This window comes from Ranitomeya variabilis, chromosome 5, assembly GCF_051348905.1.
Source record: "Ranitomeya variabilis isolate aRanVar5 chromosome 5, aRanVar5.hap1, whole genome shotgun sequence".
NCBI classification, from domain to species: Eukaryota; Metazoa; Chordata; class Amphibia; order Anura; family Dendrobatidae; genus Ranitomeya; species Ranitomeya variabilis.
In genome coordinates this window covers 285686431-285704297 of record NC_135236.1, presented here as the reverse complement: position 1 = coordinate 285704297, position 17867 = coordinate 285686431, and the positions used below count along the sequence as shown (strand labels likewise).

General features: G+C 46.0%; 1 protein-coding gene across 8 annotated transcripts in view; it reads right to left on the bottom strand.

Annotated features, from left to right (window-relative positions):
* The window catches only part of NRF1 (nuclear respiratory factor 1), a 121401-nt gene that overhangs the window by 67604 nt on the left and 35930 nt on the right, over nt 1-17867 (bottom strand). For all 8 annotated transcript variants that reach the window (XM_077264421.1, XM_077264413.1, XM_077264415.1 and 5 more), the window contains 2 exons: nt 13876-13990; nt 11528-11654 (listed from right to left, as the gene is read on the bottom strand). In XM_077264421.1, the coding sequence (XP_077120536.1) occupies nt 11528-11654; nt 13876-13990 (242 nt within the window). The remainder of the gene's footprint in view (nt 1-11527; nt 11655-13875; nt 13991-17867) is intronic.

Sequence of the window (17867 nt, the reverse complement as noted above, 5' to 3'; positions counted from 1 at the left end):
TGACTGATAGAGGAAGGATCATCAAGGGACAGTATCGCGGTGACCAGTGACGCCATGGGCTGCGACAGCAATGAAACCCACTCGGGGGGAGAGGGTGTATAGTGCAGTCTAGATCCCAGCACCAGCAAAATGAGGCTGTACCACAGAATAACCCATGACCCGCTGCGGAGGAAATTTGTTCTTTCCTCCCGTAGCATCAGAGACAAGCTGAACCAGCTTCACCCTAAATAAACGGCCACTCTGGTAAGGAAGAGATGTCAGAGACTTTATGCACACAGAGTCCATTTTCTATTCACCGAGCCATAATGTGCTTCTGAACGTGATGGCATTTGCCGCTGATAGTGCAATGCAGCTAGCCACATCCAAAGAGGTGTCCAGGAGACCATGGCTTTAGCTACCCCTGCAATGGCAAACAATGGATAGTGCTAAACCCGAGGCCTCAAAGACGGAGTGAGTCAGATTCTCTGACGGTCCGTGGGTGATGATCCATCCGGTCAGAATAGAAGGATTCTGAATACCGGACAAAATACTGGTTGGTTCACAGCAGGAGATTCAGCTCAATCTTTCCGCAGATCAGCTGAAACAGGGGGTACCTCGCCTCAAGAGGCTTCTGACCTGTGAGGCGTCAAGTCGCTCTCAGCGCCGGTTAAGTATAACCCGGACCTCTGGGTGAATGGCAAACGCTGTATGCGGGTCATTAGTCCTCTTGAATGGGACTTTGCTCCGGGACAGAACGGGAATCCTTGTCAACCTTTAGAGTCCTCCATTTTCTGGAACTCTGGTGAGTGCAGATCCGGGGAAACATCCAATTCAAACTCAGAGTATTGTTCTGGAAATCTCTGGTGAGGGAGAGCGAGAAACAGAGCTCACGGACGCCAAAGCCCGATATTGCTCGGTAATCGTACGACAGATCCGGTTTCTAGACGCCTGTACGTTTCTAGAATACTTGCGGCCCCTGCTAGCTGATGACTCCTGTGTAGGAGAGGATCCATTTATATCAGACCTGCTAATGCTCCGATCCACAGAGGAATCATGTAGGGATTCAATCTCTTTGGCCAGAGAAGCCATGGAGTGCTACGGTGACGAAGTCCACTCAGGGGAACTAGGTACACTTGGATTGGGGCAGCGGAGGGGCTCCTGAACGCATTTGAGGTCGCGGCTTTGCAAATTAAATAGGACTAATAGTCTTATTAGACCCTTTGGGAGCTTGGACCATGACAAGGTGTCATGGTGCCTTTAAGACCAGGAAATACAACAGGGGAAACAGCAGGGGGAGAGAGCAGTGCTTCCTTACCGGGGTACTGATGTTCCTGGAGTCCGCACTGGATTAGCGCTATGTTTTTGCGAGAAGAGTCACCTGCCAGGTCCAGTGCAGAGTCGTTGTGCCCCTCCCTTTAATGCAAAGCCATAGCCCCTGTGTGAGCCGGCAGGGTGGACCAAGATGGCAACCGGGAGTTGCAGAGGCTGTAAAGTCTCGCAGAGAGCGAGAGGCGCTAATTCGGGGGACAGAGCCACAGCCGCGATGTGGGCGGAGCCTCGCAACTTCTATGAATAAGCCCAAGCCGGGGCCTAAATTTCTGCAGCCGGTGGGAGAAGTACCAGGGGTAGAAGTGAGGGGGCGTTGGGGGGGGGGGGGGGGTCGAGAAAACTCACGTCCCAGGCGAGAAGCGACAGAAAAGTGGGCGGCACCACCTTAGAGTGCCATAGTGTGGGCGCGGCTTCCAGGATGCGGCCTACACGTCGGCTGAAGCCGGGGACTAAATTTTTGCGGTCGGAGTGTTACCTCAGGGAAGTGGGGTGACAAGGAAGCCATGGCTGAGGATGCATGTCAGCATGTGAATATCCTGCTGGAGATACCATCACTTACACTTACCATTGGTGCGTGTCCCGGCATGGAGCCGCCGCGGATGACTGCGTTTCAGCACTGAGGAAAGCGCGAGCACTCCACTGTTCTGCTGCAGGTCAGGTATTGCAGCATGGACGGTGCAGGGATAAATGGGTAACCTTCAATCCACCATCCCTTTGTTAGGGAGGTGGAGGGGAACCGTCCGCCTCCTTGTACCATCCGCTTTACAGTGGTGGTGCAGTTGGGGCTGCTCAGAAGCCAATGAGAGGGTGCCTCTGTACATCCACGGAGATCAAGCCCCCGGGTGGATAGGGCCAGTTGTCCGGCATTAGGCCTGGCTGCAGAAGAGGATACATGGAGGCGACACTCCATGTGCTCGTCTGTTGATGGTGCGGGGAGATCGGTGCCCTTGAAGGGACCCGTCGCCCCGAAGAATCAGCCCAGGCAATGGCATCCCACGTCGCAGGAGAGGATACGGAGAGGCGACACACTGCGTGCTCGCCTGTTGATGGTTCGAGGAGATCAGAACCTTGAAAGGATCCGTAACCCCATTCATCCATGGAAAAAATTATCAAAAAGGTAGAGAGTCAAAGTTGAAAAGTAAAATGAGTTTTGGGTCTGAGTAGCCGACCCGTCTGTGTGCCTCCTACAGACATAAAGCAAGAACTGGTTCTCTGGGAGTGTGCATGAGGGTGTTTAATGCAGAGGAGCTAACTTTTTGTTTCAACTTAGTGTCAGACTCCTAGTGGAGGCAGCATACACCCATGGTCTGTCCCCCAATGAGGCGAAGGAGAAAAGCCGGATTACTTACCGGTAATGCTCTTTTAGAGAGTCCATGACAGCACCCACATGAGAGAGGGGATCCGCCCATAGGAACAGGAAACCTAGAGAATAAAAGGAGGCGGTCCCCCCTCAGTTTAGTTTTCAGAGTACGAGAGGAACCGCAAGGTTTTAGTTCAATTCATATCAGATAATGTTAAATGCCTTAAAATACTTTATACAGTAATCCATTTGTCAGTTTAAAAGGGAAAAACCGTGTATGACTAGGGAGGGTAGTGAGTGGGTGCTGTCGTGGACTCTCTAAAAGAGCATTACCGGTAAGTAATCCGGCTTTTTACCCTTCGCCACGACAGCACCCACATGAGAGACTTTCAGAGACGATGTCACTGACCCTTCTGGCTGATGTTAAAGCTACTAATAGAGCTACCTTATATGACATTATATTTAAGGGATAGAATCTAGCGGCTCAAATGGGGAACTAGTTAAGGCATCGAGGACTAGGTTCAAATCCCATGGTGGTAAACGAGGAATGTGGACCGGGTTACTTCGCTCACATGCCCTAATGAATCTTGCGACCCATCTGTCTCCTGCTATATTGCACCCATACAGGGCCCCTAAGGCTGAAACCTGGACTTTTAAGGTACTTCGTGATAACCCCAGTTCTCGACCTTTCTGTAAAAAAAACTAGGATGGCCAAGATTGGAGCCTGTCTAGTAAAAAGGTTCCGTATGAAAGTTTAGAAATTTTCTCCACACCCTGCTATATATTAATGAAGTAGATTTTCTTTCTACTTAATAACAGAGTGTTTACAAGGTCATCAGAGAAGTCTCTTGAACTTAATAGCTGCCTCTCAAATTCCACGCCGTCAAGTGTAGTCCCTTCACCTGAGGGTGGAAGAATGGCCCTTGAGATAGCAGCTTCGGGTCTGATGGAAGAATCCAAGGGTCGCATAGTGACATGGCTCGGAGACAAGAGAACCACGGTCTCTTCGGCCAAAAGGGTGCAATAAGGATCACCCTTGCTTTTTCCCTCTGATCTTCCTGAGCACCAGAGGAATTAGCGTCATCGGAGGAAAGGCATACGCTAGATCGAACTTCCAGGGAAACTGAAGCGAGTCCAACATGTCCGGATGGTCTACTTTGTTTAGGGAAGCGAACCTTTGTACTTGTCTGTTCTCTCTGGTGGCGAATAGATCTATTCGTGGAGTACCCCATAATTTTACTATCTTTTTGAATATATGGGTGTTGAGAGTCCACTCTCCCTGGCGCAGTATGTTTCGACTGAGAAAGTCTACTCTTATGTTTTCTATTCCTTTGATATGAAGGGCTGTTAGTGATGAAAGATATGTTTCTGCCAATTGAAAAATATCTGCTGCTATCGACATTAGCCTTCCCGATCGTGTTCCACCTTGGTGGTTCACATATGCCACTGTGGTGGAATTGTCCGACAAGATTCTTACATGTGTCCCCTGAATCTGTGGAAGAAAATTATTTAAAGCATGATCAACTGCTTTTAACTCTTTCCAACTGGAAGAATAGAGTGATTCTGCAGGACTCCAGAGATCATGTGCTAGATTATCCCCCATGTGGGCACCCCATCCCGAGGGGCTAGCATCAGTGGTGATTATCCTGGAGGGCTCTATTATCCAGGGTACTCCTCTGGAAAGGTGGTCCATATCTAACCATCAGGTCAGGGACTCTATTACATCTTGGGAAAGAGTTATCTTCCTATCTAGATGTCCCTGCGAGATTTCCTGAACATATAAGATTTCATGTTGTAAGGCCCCGATATGATACTGGGCCCATAGAACTGCTGGAATACACAAGGTTAGGGATCCAAGTAAAGACATAGCCTCTCTTAGTGACATCTTAGGATTCTTCCTTGCTAGTGTCACCTTCGATATTATAGTCAATTTTTTTGACTCTGCAAGAAAACACCTCTGACTTACAGAGTCTAGATGTAGTCCTATGAAGGACTGGAAGGTTTCTGGAACCAATCTGGATTTTTTGAAATTGACGATCCATCCTAACTCCTGCAGAGAAGAAATTGTATTAGATAGACGATCCTCACACAGACAGACCTTCCCACCACTAGAAAATCATCTAGGTAGGGTACAATTAACGTATCCTGTTGGCGCAGGTAAGCCATCACCTCTAGCATTACTTTTGTGAATACACGGGGAGCCATCGAAAGACCAAAGGGCATTGCTGCATATTGGAAATAACGAATCTGTCCCGCCAGGTTGACTGCCATTCTCAGGTACCGTTGGTGCTTGGTGTGTATGGGGAGATGGTAATAGGCATCTTTTAAAGGGAACCTGTCACCCCGTTTTTTCGGTATGAGATAAAAATACTGTTAAATAGGGCCTGAGCTGTGCATTACAATAGTGTATTTTGTGGACCCCGATTCCCCACCTATGCTGCCGAAATATGTTACCAAAGCAGTCGTTTTCACCTGTCAATCAGGCTGGTCCAAGGTCCCGAATCCTGCACAGGGGTGTGAAAATAGCAGCGATGTCCGTTATTCCATTGGTGGTCGGTGCAAGATGGCCGCGCGTGCGCAGAAGCGGCGCTCTGCTGGCCGCGGCTTCAGGAAAATGGCCGCGGGCATCCGCGCGTGCGCAGATGGCTATCGCGGCGGCCATTTTCGTGAAGCAGAGTACGCATCTCGGCTTCACGAAAATGGCCGCCGCGATAGCCATCTGCGCATGCGCGGATGCCCGCGGCCATTTTCCTGAAGCCGCGGCCAGCAGAGCGCCGCTTCTGCGCACGCGCGGCCAAAGCAAGATGGCCGCGCCCACCGACCACCAATGGAATAACGGACATCGCTGCTATTTTCACACCCCTGTGCAGGATTCGGGACCTTGGACATGCGCACACCACTACGCCACCAACGGAAAACTACGCAAGATCTGGGGGAAGACACCACGCCCATCTGACCTGACCAGCCTGATTGACAGGCGAAAACGGCTACTTTGGTAACGTATTTCGGCAGCATAGGTGGGGAATCGGGGTCCACAAACTACACTATTGTAATGCACAGCTCAGGCCCTATTTAACAGTATTTTTATCTCATACCGAAAAAACGGGGTGACAGGTTCCCTTTAAGTCTATTCCCACCATCACACATCTAGGAAATAAAAGTTTGATAGTAGAACCAATGGATTCCATTTTAAAAGGTACGGTTATATAAAAAGGAATTTAATTATTTCAGATTAATAATGGTTCAGAATGAACCGTCAGGTTTGTGATCAGGAATAAAGGGGAATAAAACCCCCTTCCTTCCTGATCTTTGGGAACCTCTATCAAAACTTTTTTGGATAATAAGGACAGGATCTCTAATTCAAGAGCCTTTTTTTGTTCTGGCCCCTTAAGAGATGTTACTATAAATGAATCCCGAGGAATTCGTTTGAATTCTAGTTTTAATCCAAACTCTATGATGTCAAGGATCCACTGGCTTGATGTTATAAGTTTCCATTTTTGAAAAAAATTTTTTAGCCTACCACCAACTTGGGGATTAACGGTATTTATTATGTCTAGCCCCAAAGGATCCACTAAACAAGGCATCTTTCTGTTTTGTGTAATTTGTCTCCCAACGATCTCTTTGGGTTTCAAATGCTTTATTCCTATTAAAGGGTCGTCTTCTAAAGGCTCTCTTGTAGGAAGGAAGAGATTGATTAGGGAATCCCTTCTTTCTCTCCCCTGCTTTGGTCAGAAGATCATCTAACGTCTTTCCAAAGATGAACTCACCCTGGCACGGGATTGCACAAAGTTTTGCTTTTGTCTTTTTGTCTGTGCGTCCCCCTTCCAGCTCTTTAACCAGAGTGCTCGCCGGGCTGTGTTCACCAAGCTGGCTGACCTGGCTGCCAAACGTAGGGAGTCTGCTGATGCATCCACCAGAAATGCCACAGCTTCTTTAATTAGAGGGATTGTCAGCAGAATTTTTTTCTGGGTATTTTGCCTCTAATCTGTTCCTCCAACTGATCCACCCAAACTAGTAATGACCTTGCAGTACATGTACTAGAAATGACGGGTTTGAATGCCCCCGTGTTGGCCTCCCATGATCTTTTGAACATGTTTTCTGCCTTACGATCCAGAGAGTCCGGTTAAACCCCTGAATCTTCCACTGGCAGTACTGATTGCTTTGAAGTGGATGCTACAGCGGCATCCACCTTGGGAACCTTAGACCAGGAACTTAGCTCCTCATCACTAAAAGGATAGCGTCTCTTAAGAGGATGATGGTAAAAACCCCCATAGGTTCTGCTTATCCCATTCCTTTTTAATCAATTGTTTTATAGTTGAAATTACCGGAAAGGTTCTACGTTTTTTTCTGGGCCAGCCCGGCAAACATTATGTCCTGTGCGGACTTAAGGTACCTGCACACGAAACGACTTTGTAACGATAACGATAGCGATCCGTGACGTTGCAGCGTCCTGGCTAGCGATATCGTTTAGTTTGACACGCAGCAGCGATCAGGATCCTGCTGTGATGTCGCTGGTCGCTGAATAAAGTTCAGAACTTTATTTGGTCGTCCGATCGCTGTGTATCGTTGTGTTTGACAGCAAAAGCAACGATACCAGCGATATTTTACACTGGTAACCAGGGTAAACATCGGGTTACTAAGCGCAGGGCCGCGCTTAGTAACCCGATGTTTACCCTGGTTACCAGCGTAAAATGTAAAAAAAACAAACAGCACATACTTACATGCGTCCCCCGGCGTCCGCTTCCCACACTGACTGAGCGCCGCAAAGTGAAAGTGAAAGCACAGCACAGCGGTGACGTCACCGCTGTGCCCTGCTACTGCCGGCGCTCAGTCAGTGCAGGAAGCGGACGCCGGGGGACGCATGCAAGTATGTACTGTTTGTTTTTTTTACATTTTACGCTGGTAACCAGGGTGATCATCGGGTTACTAAGCGCGGCCCTGCGCTTAGCAACCCGATGTTTACCCTGGTTACCCGGGGACCTCGGCATCGTTGGTCGCTGGAGAGCGGTCTGTGTGACAGCTCTCCAGCGATCAAACAGCGACGCTGCAGCGATCGGCATCGTTGTCGCTATCGCTGCAGGGTCGTTTCGTGTGAAGGTACCTTTAGATCCTTTTGTGTCAGGGCATCCCATTGTATTTCTGACGGATTTAATTAAATTATCTATACTGCCATCAGGAAGGCAAAGACAACCTTCATAATCTGATGAACTCGACTAGGATTTTGGAGTATCAAAGGATTTATCCTGCGCATCATCTGAATCTGAACTGGCAATTGGTTGAAAGGGAACTACTCGGTAAGCCTGTTCTTGAACCGCTGGCCTGCCCCAAAGCCTGCATTTCTTCTCGAATTATGGCTCTTCCATCCGCTGGAGTCATTACCCTTTCTTCCCGTAAGGTTAGATTAATGCAGTTGGGGCATAATTTTTTAATATACGAATCCGGAAGGAGCTGCGTGCATAGGGCACATTTTTTATTTTTGGACTTGTGTGTCCGTTTCTTAGTCTAAAAGAAGAGGGGGATATAGGAGGAATAGATCAGCTTAATAGAAAGAGGATATTTACACCCAGTGGAGCTGAAAGGTACCGGTTCTGGAGGCGGGGACACTCGTGTCTTAGGTAGTTCGTCCTTTCTACCCTGCTGTCTGCTCGTGGACCGCTGTTCTCCAGGGCGACCACTGCTTTTTGAGCTGCCACTTTTAGCGCTTCCCTCCTTGCTGGGAGGACGCTGCGCTGCTGTGGGTAGGTGGGCTTCATCCACCGGTGAAGACATGTCGCACACACCGGCTCTGTCGCGCGCCGCCATTTTTAAATTTGGCGCCACATCTCCTGCCTCCCCGGAAGTACTCCGGTTACTTCCGGGTCAGACGTGCCGCTCTCCTCACCGCGCGGTAGACGAAGAAAGTTTGAAAAAAAAAAAAAACGGCTGACGTCCTACCGCTGCAGTGCGCGACCTCATGGAACCCGGCGGCCCACCCCGGACCACGGATCGATGGACAAACAAGGGGGGATGCTGCAAGCAGGGGCTCCCCCATCGCTGCATCTGGTACCGCAGCCCCTGCTGTTCCCTCGGACACCACACAGGCAGATGCTTTTGGCCCAGGAATCCTCTTCACGCTGCAGGTATTCTGGGATTCCTATAGGAACAGGAAACCTAAACTGAGGAGGAGAGGGGGACCGCCTCCTTTTATTCTGTAGGTTTCCTGTTCCTATAGGCGGATCCCCTCTCTCATGTGGGTGCGGTCGTGGCTAAGGGTAATATAAGTATTTGATCCCCTACCAACCATTAAGGGTTCTGGCTCCCACAGAACAGTTAGACGCTCCTAAATCAACTCGTTACCTGCATTAAAGACAGCTGCCTTACATAGTCACCTTTATAAAAGACTTCTGTCCACAGACTCAGTCAGACTAACCTCTACAACATGGGCAAGACCAAAGAGCTTTCTAAGGATGTCAGCGAAAAGATCATAGACCTACACAAAGCTGGAATGGGCTACAAAACCATAAGCGAGACGCTGGATGAGAAGGAGATAGCTGTTGGTGCACTAGTAAGAAAATGGAAGGAATACAAAATGACTGTCAATCGACATAGATCTGGGGCACCAAGCAAAATCTCACCTCGTGGGGTATCCTTGATCATGAGGAAGGTGAGAGCTTAGCCTAAAACTACACGGGGGGAACTTGTTAATGATCTCAATGCAGATGGGACCACAGTCACCATGAAAACCATTGGTAACACATTACGCCGTAAATGTTTAAAATTCTGCAGTGCCCGCAAGCTCCCCCTGCTCAAAAAGGCACGTATGCAGGCCCGTCTGAAGTTTGCCAATGAAGACCTGGATCATTCTGTGAGTGACTGGGAGAAGGTGCTGTGGTCAGATGAGACAGAAATTGAGGTCTTAGGCAATAACTCAACTCGCCGTGTTTGGAGGAAGAGAATTGCTGCCTATGACCCACAGTCAAGCGCGGAGGTGGAAACATTACGATTTAGGGGGTGTTTCTCTGCTAAGGGCACATGACTACTTCCCCGCATCAATGGGAGAATGTATGGAGACATGCACCATAAAATCCTGAGTGACAACCTCATTCCCTCCGCCAGGACATTAAAAATGGGTTGTGGCTGGGACTTCAGCAAGACAACACCCGAAAGCAGCAAAGGCAACAAAGGAGTAGCTCAAAAAGAATCACATTAGGTTCATGGAGCGGCCTAGCCAGTCTCCAGACCTTAAAGGGAACCTGTCACCCCCAAAATCGATGGTGAGGTAAGCTCACCGTCATCAGGGGCTTACCTACAGCATTCTGGAATACTGTAGATAAGCCCCCGATGTATCCTGAAATATGAGAAAAAGAGGTTTGATTATACTCACCCAGGGGCGGTCCCGCTGCGGTCCGGGTCCAATGGGTGTCTCAGGTCCGGTCCGGCGCCTCCCATCTTCATTCCGTGACGTCCTCTTCTGGTCTTCACGCCGCAGCTGCGGCGGAGGCGCACTTTGTCTGCCCTGTTGAGGGCAGAGCAAAGTACTGCAGTGCCCAGGCGCCGGGACAGGTCAGAGAGGCCCGGCGCCTGCGCACTGCAGTACTTTGCTCTGCCCTCAACAGGGCAGACAAAGTACGCCTGCGCCGCAGCAGCAGCGGCGTGAAGACCAGAAGAGGACGTCATGGAATGAAGATGGGAGGCTCCGGATCGGACACGAGACGCCCATTTGACCGGACCGCAGCGGGACCGCCCCTGGGTGAGTATAATCTAACGTTTTTTTTCTCCTCTTTGAGGTAACATCGGGGGCTTATCTACAGCATTACAGAATGCTGTAGATAAGCCCCTGATGACGGTGAGCTTACCTCACCATCGATTTTGGGGGTGACAGGTTCCCTTTAATCCCATAGAAAATTTATGGAAGGAGTTGAAGCACCGAGTTGCCAAGCGACAGCCTCAAAATCGTAATGATTTAGAGATGATTTGCAAAGAGGAGTGGACCAAAATTCCTCCTGACATGTGCGCACACCTCATCATCAACTACAAAAAACATCTGACTGCTGCGTTTGCCAACAAGGGTTTTGCCACCAAGTATTAAAGGTACCTTCACACGAAACGACATCGCTAGCGATCCGTGACGTTGCAGCGTCCTGGCTAGCGATATCGTTTCGTTTGACACGCAGCAGCGATCAGGATCCTGCTGTGATGTCGCTGGTCGCTGAATAAAGTCCAGAACTTTATTTGGTCGTCCGATCGCTGTGTATCGTTGTGTTTGAAAGCAAAAGCAACGATACCCAGCGATGTTTTACACTGGTAACCAGGGTAAACATCGGGTTACCAAGCGCAGGGCCGCGCTTAGTAACCCGATGTTTACCCTGGTTACCAGCGTAAAAGTAAAAAAAACAAACAGCACATACTTACATGCGTCCCCCAGCGTCTGCTTCCTGACACTGACTGAGCGCCGGCCCTAAAGTGAAAGTGAAAGCGCCGGAGCTCAGTCAGTGTCAGGAAGCAGACGCTGGGGGACGCATGTAAGTATGTGCTGTTTGTTTTTTTTACTTTTACGCTGGTAACCAGGGTAAACATCGGGTTACTAAGCGCGGCCCTGCGCTTAGCAACCCGATGTTTACCCTGGTTACCCGGGGACCTCGGCATCGTTGGTCGCTGGAGAGCGGTCTGTGTGACAGCTCTCCAGCGATCAAACAGCGACGCTGCAGCGATCAGCATCGTTGTCGCTATCGCTGCAGCGTTGCTTCGTGTGAAGGTACCTTAAGTCTTGTTTGCCAGAGGGATCAAATACTTATTTCTCCCTGCAAAATGCAATTAAATTTAAATAACTTATACAATGCGATTTTATTTTTTACATGTCTTTAGAAAAACAGAGCTAACAAAATGTACAAGGTAATGAAAAGCACATTTGTAGATGGCAACAAATACTGAAACACTCACCACATTCTCCAAAGGTGCAGCTCCAAATACTTTAAAAACAGGGTTAGGTTTCGACGGAGAAATGCACAGGACAATCGCCTGCTGGCCAACCCTAGTGGTGTACTCATCTAGGGTTGCCCTCAGTTTCCTGGAGACAAAAAAAAGGTAACTACAGTTTAATATATTTTAATCTCTCTCTCTACACTGTATGCAGAATTATTAGGCAAGTTGTATTTTGATCACATGATACTTTTTATACATGTTGAACTACTCCAAGCTGTTCAGGCTTGAGAGCCAACTACCAATTAAGTAAATCATGTGATGTGCATCTCTGTAATGAGGAGGGGTGTTGTCTAATGACATCAAAACCCTATATAAGGTGTGCTTAATTATTAGGCAACATCCTTCCCTTTGGCAAAATGGGTCAGAAGAGAGATTTGATGGGCTCTGAAAGTCCAAAATTGTGAGAGGTCTTGCAGAGGGATGCAGCAGTGTTGAAATTGCCAAACATTTGAAGCGTGATCACCGAACAATCAAGCGTTTCATGGCAAATAGCCAACAGGGTTGCAAGAAGCGTGTTGGGCAAAAAAGGCGCAAAATAACTGCCCATGAATTGAGGAAAATCAAGCGTGAAGCTGCCAAAATGCCATTTGCCACCAGTTTTGCCATATTTCAGAGCTGCAACATTACTGGAGTATCAAAAAGCACAAGGTGTGCGATACTCAGGCACATGGCCAGGTAAGGAAGGCTGAAAAACGACCACCTTTGAACAAGAAACATAAGATGAAACGTCAAGATTGGGCCAAGAAATATCTTAAGACTGACTTTTCAAAGGTTTTATGGACTGATGAAATGAGAGTGACTCTTGATGGGCCAGAGGCTGGATCAGTAAAGGGCAGAGAGCTTCACTCCGACTCAGACGCCAGCAAGGTGGAGGTGGGGTACTAGTATGGGCTGGTATCAAAGATGAACTTGTGGGACCTTTTCGGGTTGAGGATGGAGTGAAGCTCAACTCCCAGACCTACTGCCAGTTTCTGGAAGACAACTTCTTCAAGCAGTGCTACAGGAAGAAGTCGGTATCATTCAAGAAAAACATGATTTACATGCAGGACAATGCTCCATCACATGCCTCCAACTACTCCACAGCGTGGCTGGCCAGTAAAAGTCTCAAAGAAGAAAAAATAATGACATGGCCCCCTTGTTCACCTGATCTGAGCCCCATAGAGAACCTGTGGTCCCTCATAAAATGTGAGATCTACAGGGAGGGAAAACAGCACACCTCTCGGAACAGTGTCTGGGAGGCTGTGGTGGCTGCTGCACCCAATGTTGGTCGTAAACAAATCAAGCAACTGACATAATCTATGGTTCAAAGGCTGTTAGTGTCATCATAAAGAAAGGTGGCTATATTGGTCACTAATTTTTTGGAGTTTTATTTTTGCATGTCAGAAATGTTTATTTCTAAATTTTGTGCAGTTATAATAGTTTACCTGGTGAAAATAAACAAGTGAGATGGGAATATATTTATTTTTTATTAAGTTGGTTAATAATTCTGCACAGTAATAGTTACCTGCACAAACAGATATCCTCCTCAGATAGCCAAATAAAAAAAAACACCACTCCAACTTCCAAAAATGTAAAGCTTAGATACTTCTGAGCCTCTTGGGTTGATTGAGAATATAGTTGTTGATGAATACTACAAAATAATCCTCTAAAATGCAACTTGCCTAATGATTCTTACCGGTGTGTGTGTGTGTATGTATATATATATTATATATTTATTACTTCAACAATTACTTAGAAAGGCACTGAATACCTGCTAACCCCCATAGTTTTTATGTTTAAAATACACAATGTTATTTTAAGGCAAGACGATAAAGAGGATCCCTAAACAGTGTTCAATATTAACCCTTTCACTGCCAAGTAGTATATAAAATGCACCACGGCATTAAAAACTTGTAGCGGCTAGAAAAGTTTTGGATCTTGCAGCAACAATTTATTTAAAGTTTGAGAGCACCATAAAAGTTTTACTTTCTGGTTTAGCATGTCTGTGTAAGACACGGGTGGGGAAGGAACAAAGGGGCATTAGCAGCTCCTGTACAGCCCTTCAGTGATCCCCAAAGGGAGGAGATTTAGGAACTTTTCTTCATGTTATCACTCATCTTTGCTATCAAGAAGTATAGGGATCCTGTCACATTTAGAAAAGGGATGCTACATGCCAATTCCAAAATTTACAAAGCTCGAATCTGATTTATTGCTATTTGCGATTCCTCACCTTTTCTCTTTTTTTACTTGTAAATCTCAGGACACAAGACATAATTGTAGACAATGCAATCCTCTAGTATAAGATTTAAACATGTGGATGCACTGACCTCAGCAGCCGGGTTTGCTGTCTCTTACGTATGGAAGGGTTAGATTCAAAGATGTGGGGTTTCTTCCGTTTCTTCCCAGTAGCCACTGCTGCTGCAGCAGCCATCCCTACAGGTCCTGTAAATGTAAGGAAAGAATTATTTTATAGCAGGATTAATGCTTTACACCCAAAATTCTGGATAGACCTAAATATTCGGTTTTAGATGAATCCTTGGTGCCCTTACCAAGAACATCCATAATAATGTGGTATAAATCAGGCAACTGCCCAGGTGTAACCCAAATGCAGGAGACTGGTCACCGCATACACCAGGAAAGAGACTTTGCGTCATTTTTCAAGCAGAGGATTGATAACATCAGAGACAGTTTAGGTTGACAACCCCCAGAGCCTTTCTTCCCAACTGCCTAGCCCTCCACCTCCAAAACCATCTTCTCCACCATTACAGAAGATAGACTCTCCACTCTCAAGATCACATCTCACCACCTGTGCACTTGACCATCTCTTCAACCTATCACTAACAACTGGTGTTTTCCCCTCAAGCTTTAACCCCTTAGTGACAGAGCCAATTTGGTACTTAATGACCGAGCCAATTTTTACAATTCTGACCAGTGTCACTTTAAGAGGTTATAACTCTGGAACGCTTTATCGGATCCCGCTGATTCTGAGATTGTTTTTTCGTGACATGTTGTACTTCAAGTTAGTGGTAACATTTCTTCGATATTACTTGCAATTATTTAAGGAAAAAATGGAAATATGGCGAAAATTTTTAAAATTTAGCAATTTTCAAACTTTGTATTTTTATGCCCTTAAATCAGAGAGATATGTCACAAAAAATAGTTAATAAATAACATTTCTCACATGTCTACTTTACATCAGCACAATTTTGGAAACAATTTTTTTTTTGTTAGGGAGTTATAAGGGTTAAAAGTTGACCAGCAATTTCTCATTTTTACAACACCATGTTTTTTTTAGGGACCACATCACCTTTGAAGTGATTTTGAGGGGTCTATATGATAGAAAATAACCAAGTGTGACACCATTCTAAAAACTGCACCCCTCAAGCTGCTCAAAACCACATTCAAGAAGTTTATTAACCCTTTACGTACTTCACAGGAACTAAAACAATGTGGAAGAAAAAAATGAACATTTAACTTTTTTTTGCAAACATTTTACTTCAGAACCATTTTTTTAAATTTTCACAAGTGTAAAAACAGAAATTTAACCACAAATTTTGTTGTGCAATTTTTCCTGAGTACGCCGATACCCCATATGTGGAGGTAAACCACTGTTTGGGCGCACCGCAGAGCTTGGAAGTGAAGGAGCACCGTTTGACTGTTTCAATGCAGAATTGGCTGGAATTGAGATCGGACGCCATGTCGCGTTTGGAGAGCCCCTAATGTGCCTAAACAGTGGAAACCCCCCACAAGTGACACCATTTTGGAAACTAGACCCCCCAAGGAACTTATCTAGATGTGTGGTGAGCACTTTGAACCCCCAAGTGCTTCACAGAAGTTTATAACGTAGAGCCGTGAAAATAAAAAATCGCATTTGTTTTCACAAAAATGATTTTTTCGCCCACAAATTCTTATTTTCACAAGGGTAACAGGAGAAATTAGACCACAAAAGTTGTTGTGCAATTTCTCCTGAGTGCGTCGATACCCCATATATGGGGGTAAACTACTGTTTGGGCGCACCGCAGAGCTTGGAAGAGAAGGAGTGTCGTTTTACTTTTTCAATGTAGAATTGGCTGGAATTGAGATCGGACGCCATGTCACGTTTGGAGAGCCGCTGATGTGCCTAAACAGTAGAGACCCCCCACATATGACACCATTTTGGAAACTAGACCCCTTAAGGAACTTATCTAGATGTGTGGTGAGCAATTTTTTTTTTTTTTAAATTTGTTTATTGATTACAGCATGAACCATACATACATTTGCTTATATTCATTATTATCCATTAGATACATAGAATTACCACACATAGCCATGTCTGGAATATTGTAAAGGTTACAAGCAATGCATGTCAATCATTTGTTTATATCCTATTCAAACTTTAACTACATTAACTTCTAATAAAACCTCTAAAACTAACATGCTGCCGCTTAAAGGAGAGTTCTAGATAGATTCTACCCTGTGAGTAGACAATGTCCGCAATCTTACACCTTTTCCTTGTATATTTGTTAAGTTATTTAACCTAAACAGTATGACAGGAGGAGTTCCATCTTCCCCATATCTTCTCAAATTTAGCTGGATTACCTCTATTCTGGTACAGTGTCCGCTCATACGGAATAATGGAATTTACCAAGTCCACCCATGCTCTAAGAGTTGGACAAGAACCACCCATCCATCTCAGAGCCAACACCTTTCGTGCCAAAAACAGCGTCTCCCTCAGAAAAATTCCCGTATGATGATCCCAAGTCTCTGCCTCCCATACTCCAAATAAGCACACCAGGGGTTCAAGTGGGACAGGAATCGACACCAGTGATGCCAATAATGTCGTTACCTCATTCCAATATTGGAAGACAATAGGACATTTCCATATCATGTGGATAAAATCTGCATTGCTAGAATGGCATCTCAAGCAGTCTGATGAGTGTAGACGACCCATTTTAAAAAGACGAATCGGGGTCAAATAGGATTGATATATGATATATAGTTGGATCATCCTATTATTAACTGATGGGGAGACTTTAGTTGGGGATTCCAAGATTTCATCCCATTCCTCTCCCAGTGTGTCTGGGAGAAGCCGTCCCCACTTCCCCTTAATTGAATCTATGGTAGATCCCTCACCCATGGATAAGAGATAGGTATACAAAGAGGAGATAAGTCCCTGGGGACCCTGCGAATTAAGGATACCTATTAACGGTAAATCTGAGATAGCTCGACCCGTACCCACACTCCGCATATGTGACTGGAAGGCTGACCTTAGTTGCAAGTAACGGAAAAATTGAGATTTTGGTATGTTGTAGGTATTTTGTAACTGGTCGAATGAAACAAAAATCCCCTGATTATGTAGATTTCTTACTGTAAGGACACCATACGATATCCAGAATTCAGTGGACGGATGACCCAGTAATACCGGAAAATAACCATTATTCCACAATGGCATTTCAGCTGCTATATCAGCAAATCCCGTTACCTTTTTAATTTGCCTCCATATTGATCGTGCCAACCGAAGCAAAGGTAGTAAATGAGGAACAGTAGTTCTCTCCATCTCCAAAAATCCCAGTGGACAATCAATTTTGGCTGAGTACAGAATATGGTTTTCAGAGTTAGGAAGAGTTTTCCCGGGCATCCACATATTCAACATTTTAACCTGACCAGCAAGGTAATATAAGTAGAAGTCTGGCAGGGCCGCCCCACCCCCTTGTTTGGGTCTTTGCAGGGTTGATAACTTAAGTTTAGGCCTAGCCTTTCCCCATATGAAAGATGTAGTAAGGGAATTTAGGGTTGTAAAAAAAAATTTAGGTATTATAACCGCACTGTGTAGAAAACAGTAGCTCAGCTTTGGGAGTAATATCATCTTTATGAGATTAATACGTCCAGCCACAGATAATGGTAGTTTGTCCCAGGTAGCAAATTTGGATTTAATCACATCTAGTAACGGAAATATATTAAGATGCAAGTCTAGGTGACTACTCTGGGACATATGTATTCCTAGATATTTAAACTTGGAGACAATGGGTAGCAGTGAGAGGGTCTCAAGGCAGGACATTGGAGTATGGGAGAGAGGCATCAGGGCAGATTTTTCCCAATTTATATAAAGGCCAGAAAATTTACTGAATCTATCTATCATCGTTATTACTTTCGGTAATGTGTCCTCCGTTTGATCCATAAACACCACCATATCATCAGCATATAGACCGATGACGTCCACCCTATCAGCGATATGTATCCCTTTAATATCTACAGAAGACCTCATTCGTATTGCCAAGGCCTCTATCGCCAAGGCGAATAAAGCTGGGGAGAGAGGGCACCCCTGTCGAGTTCCTCTGTG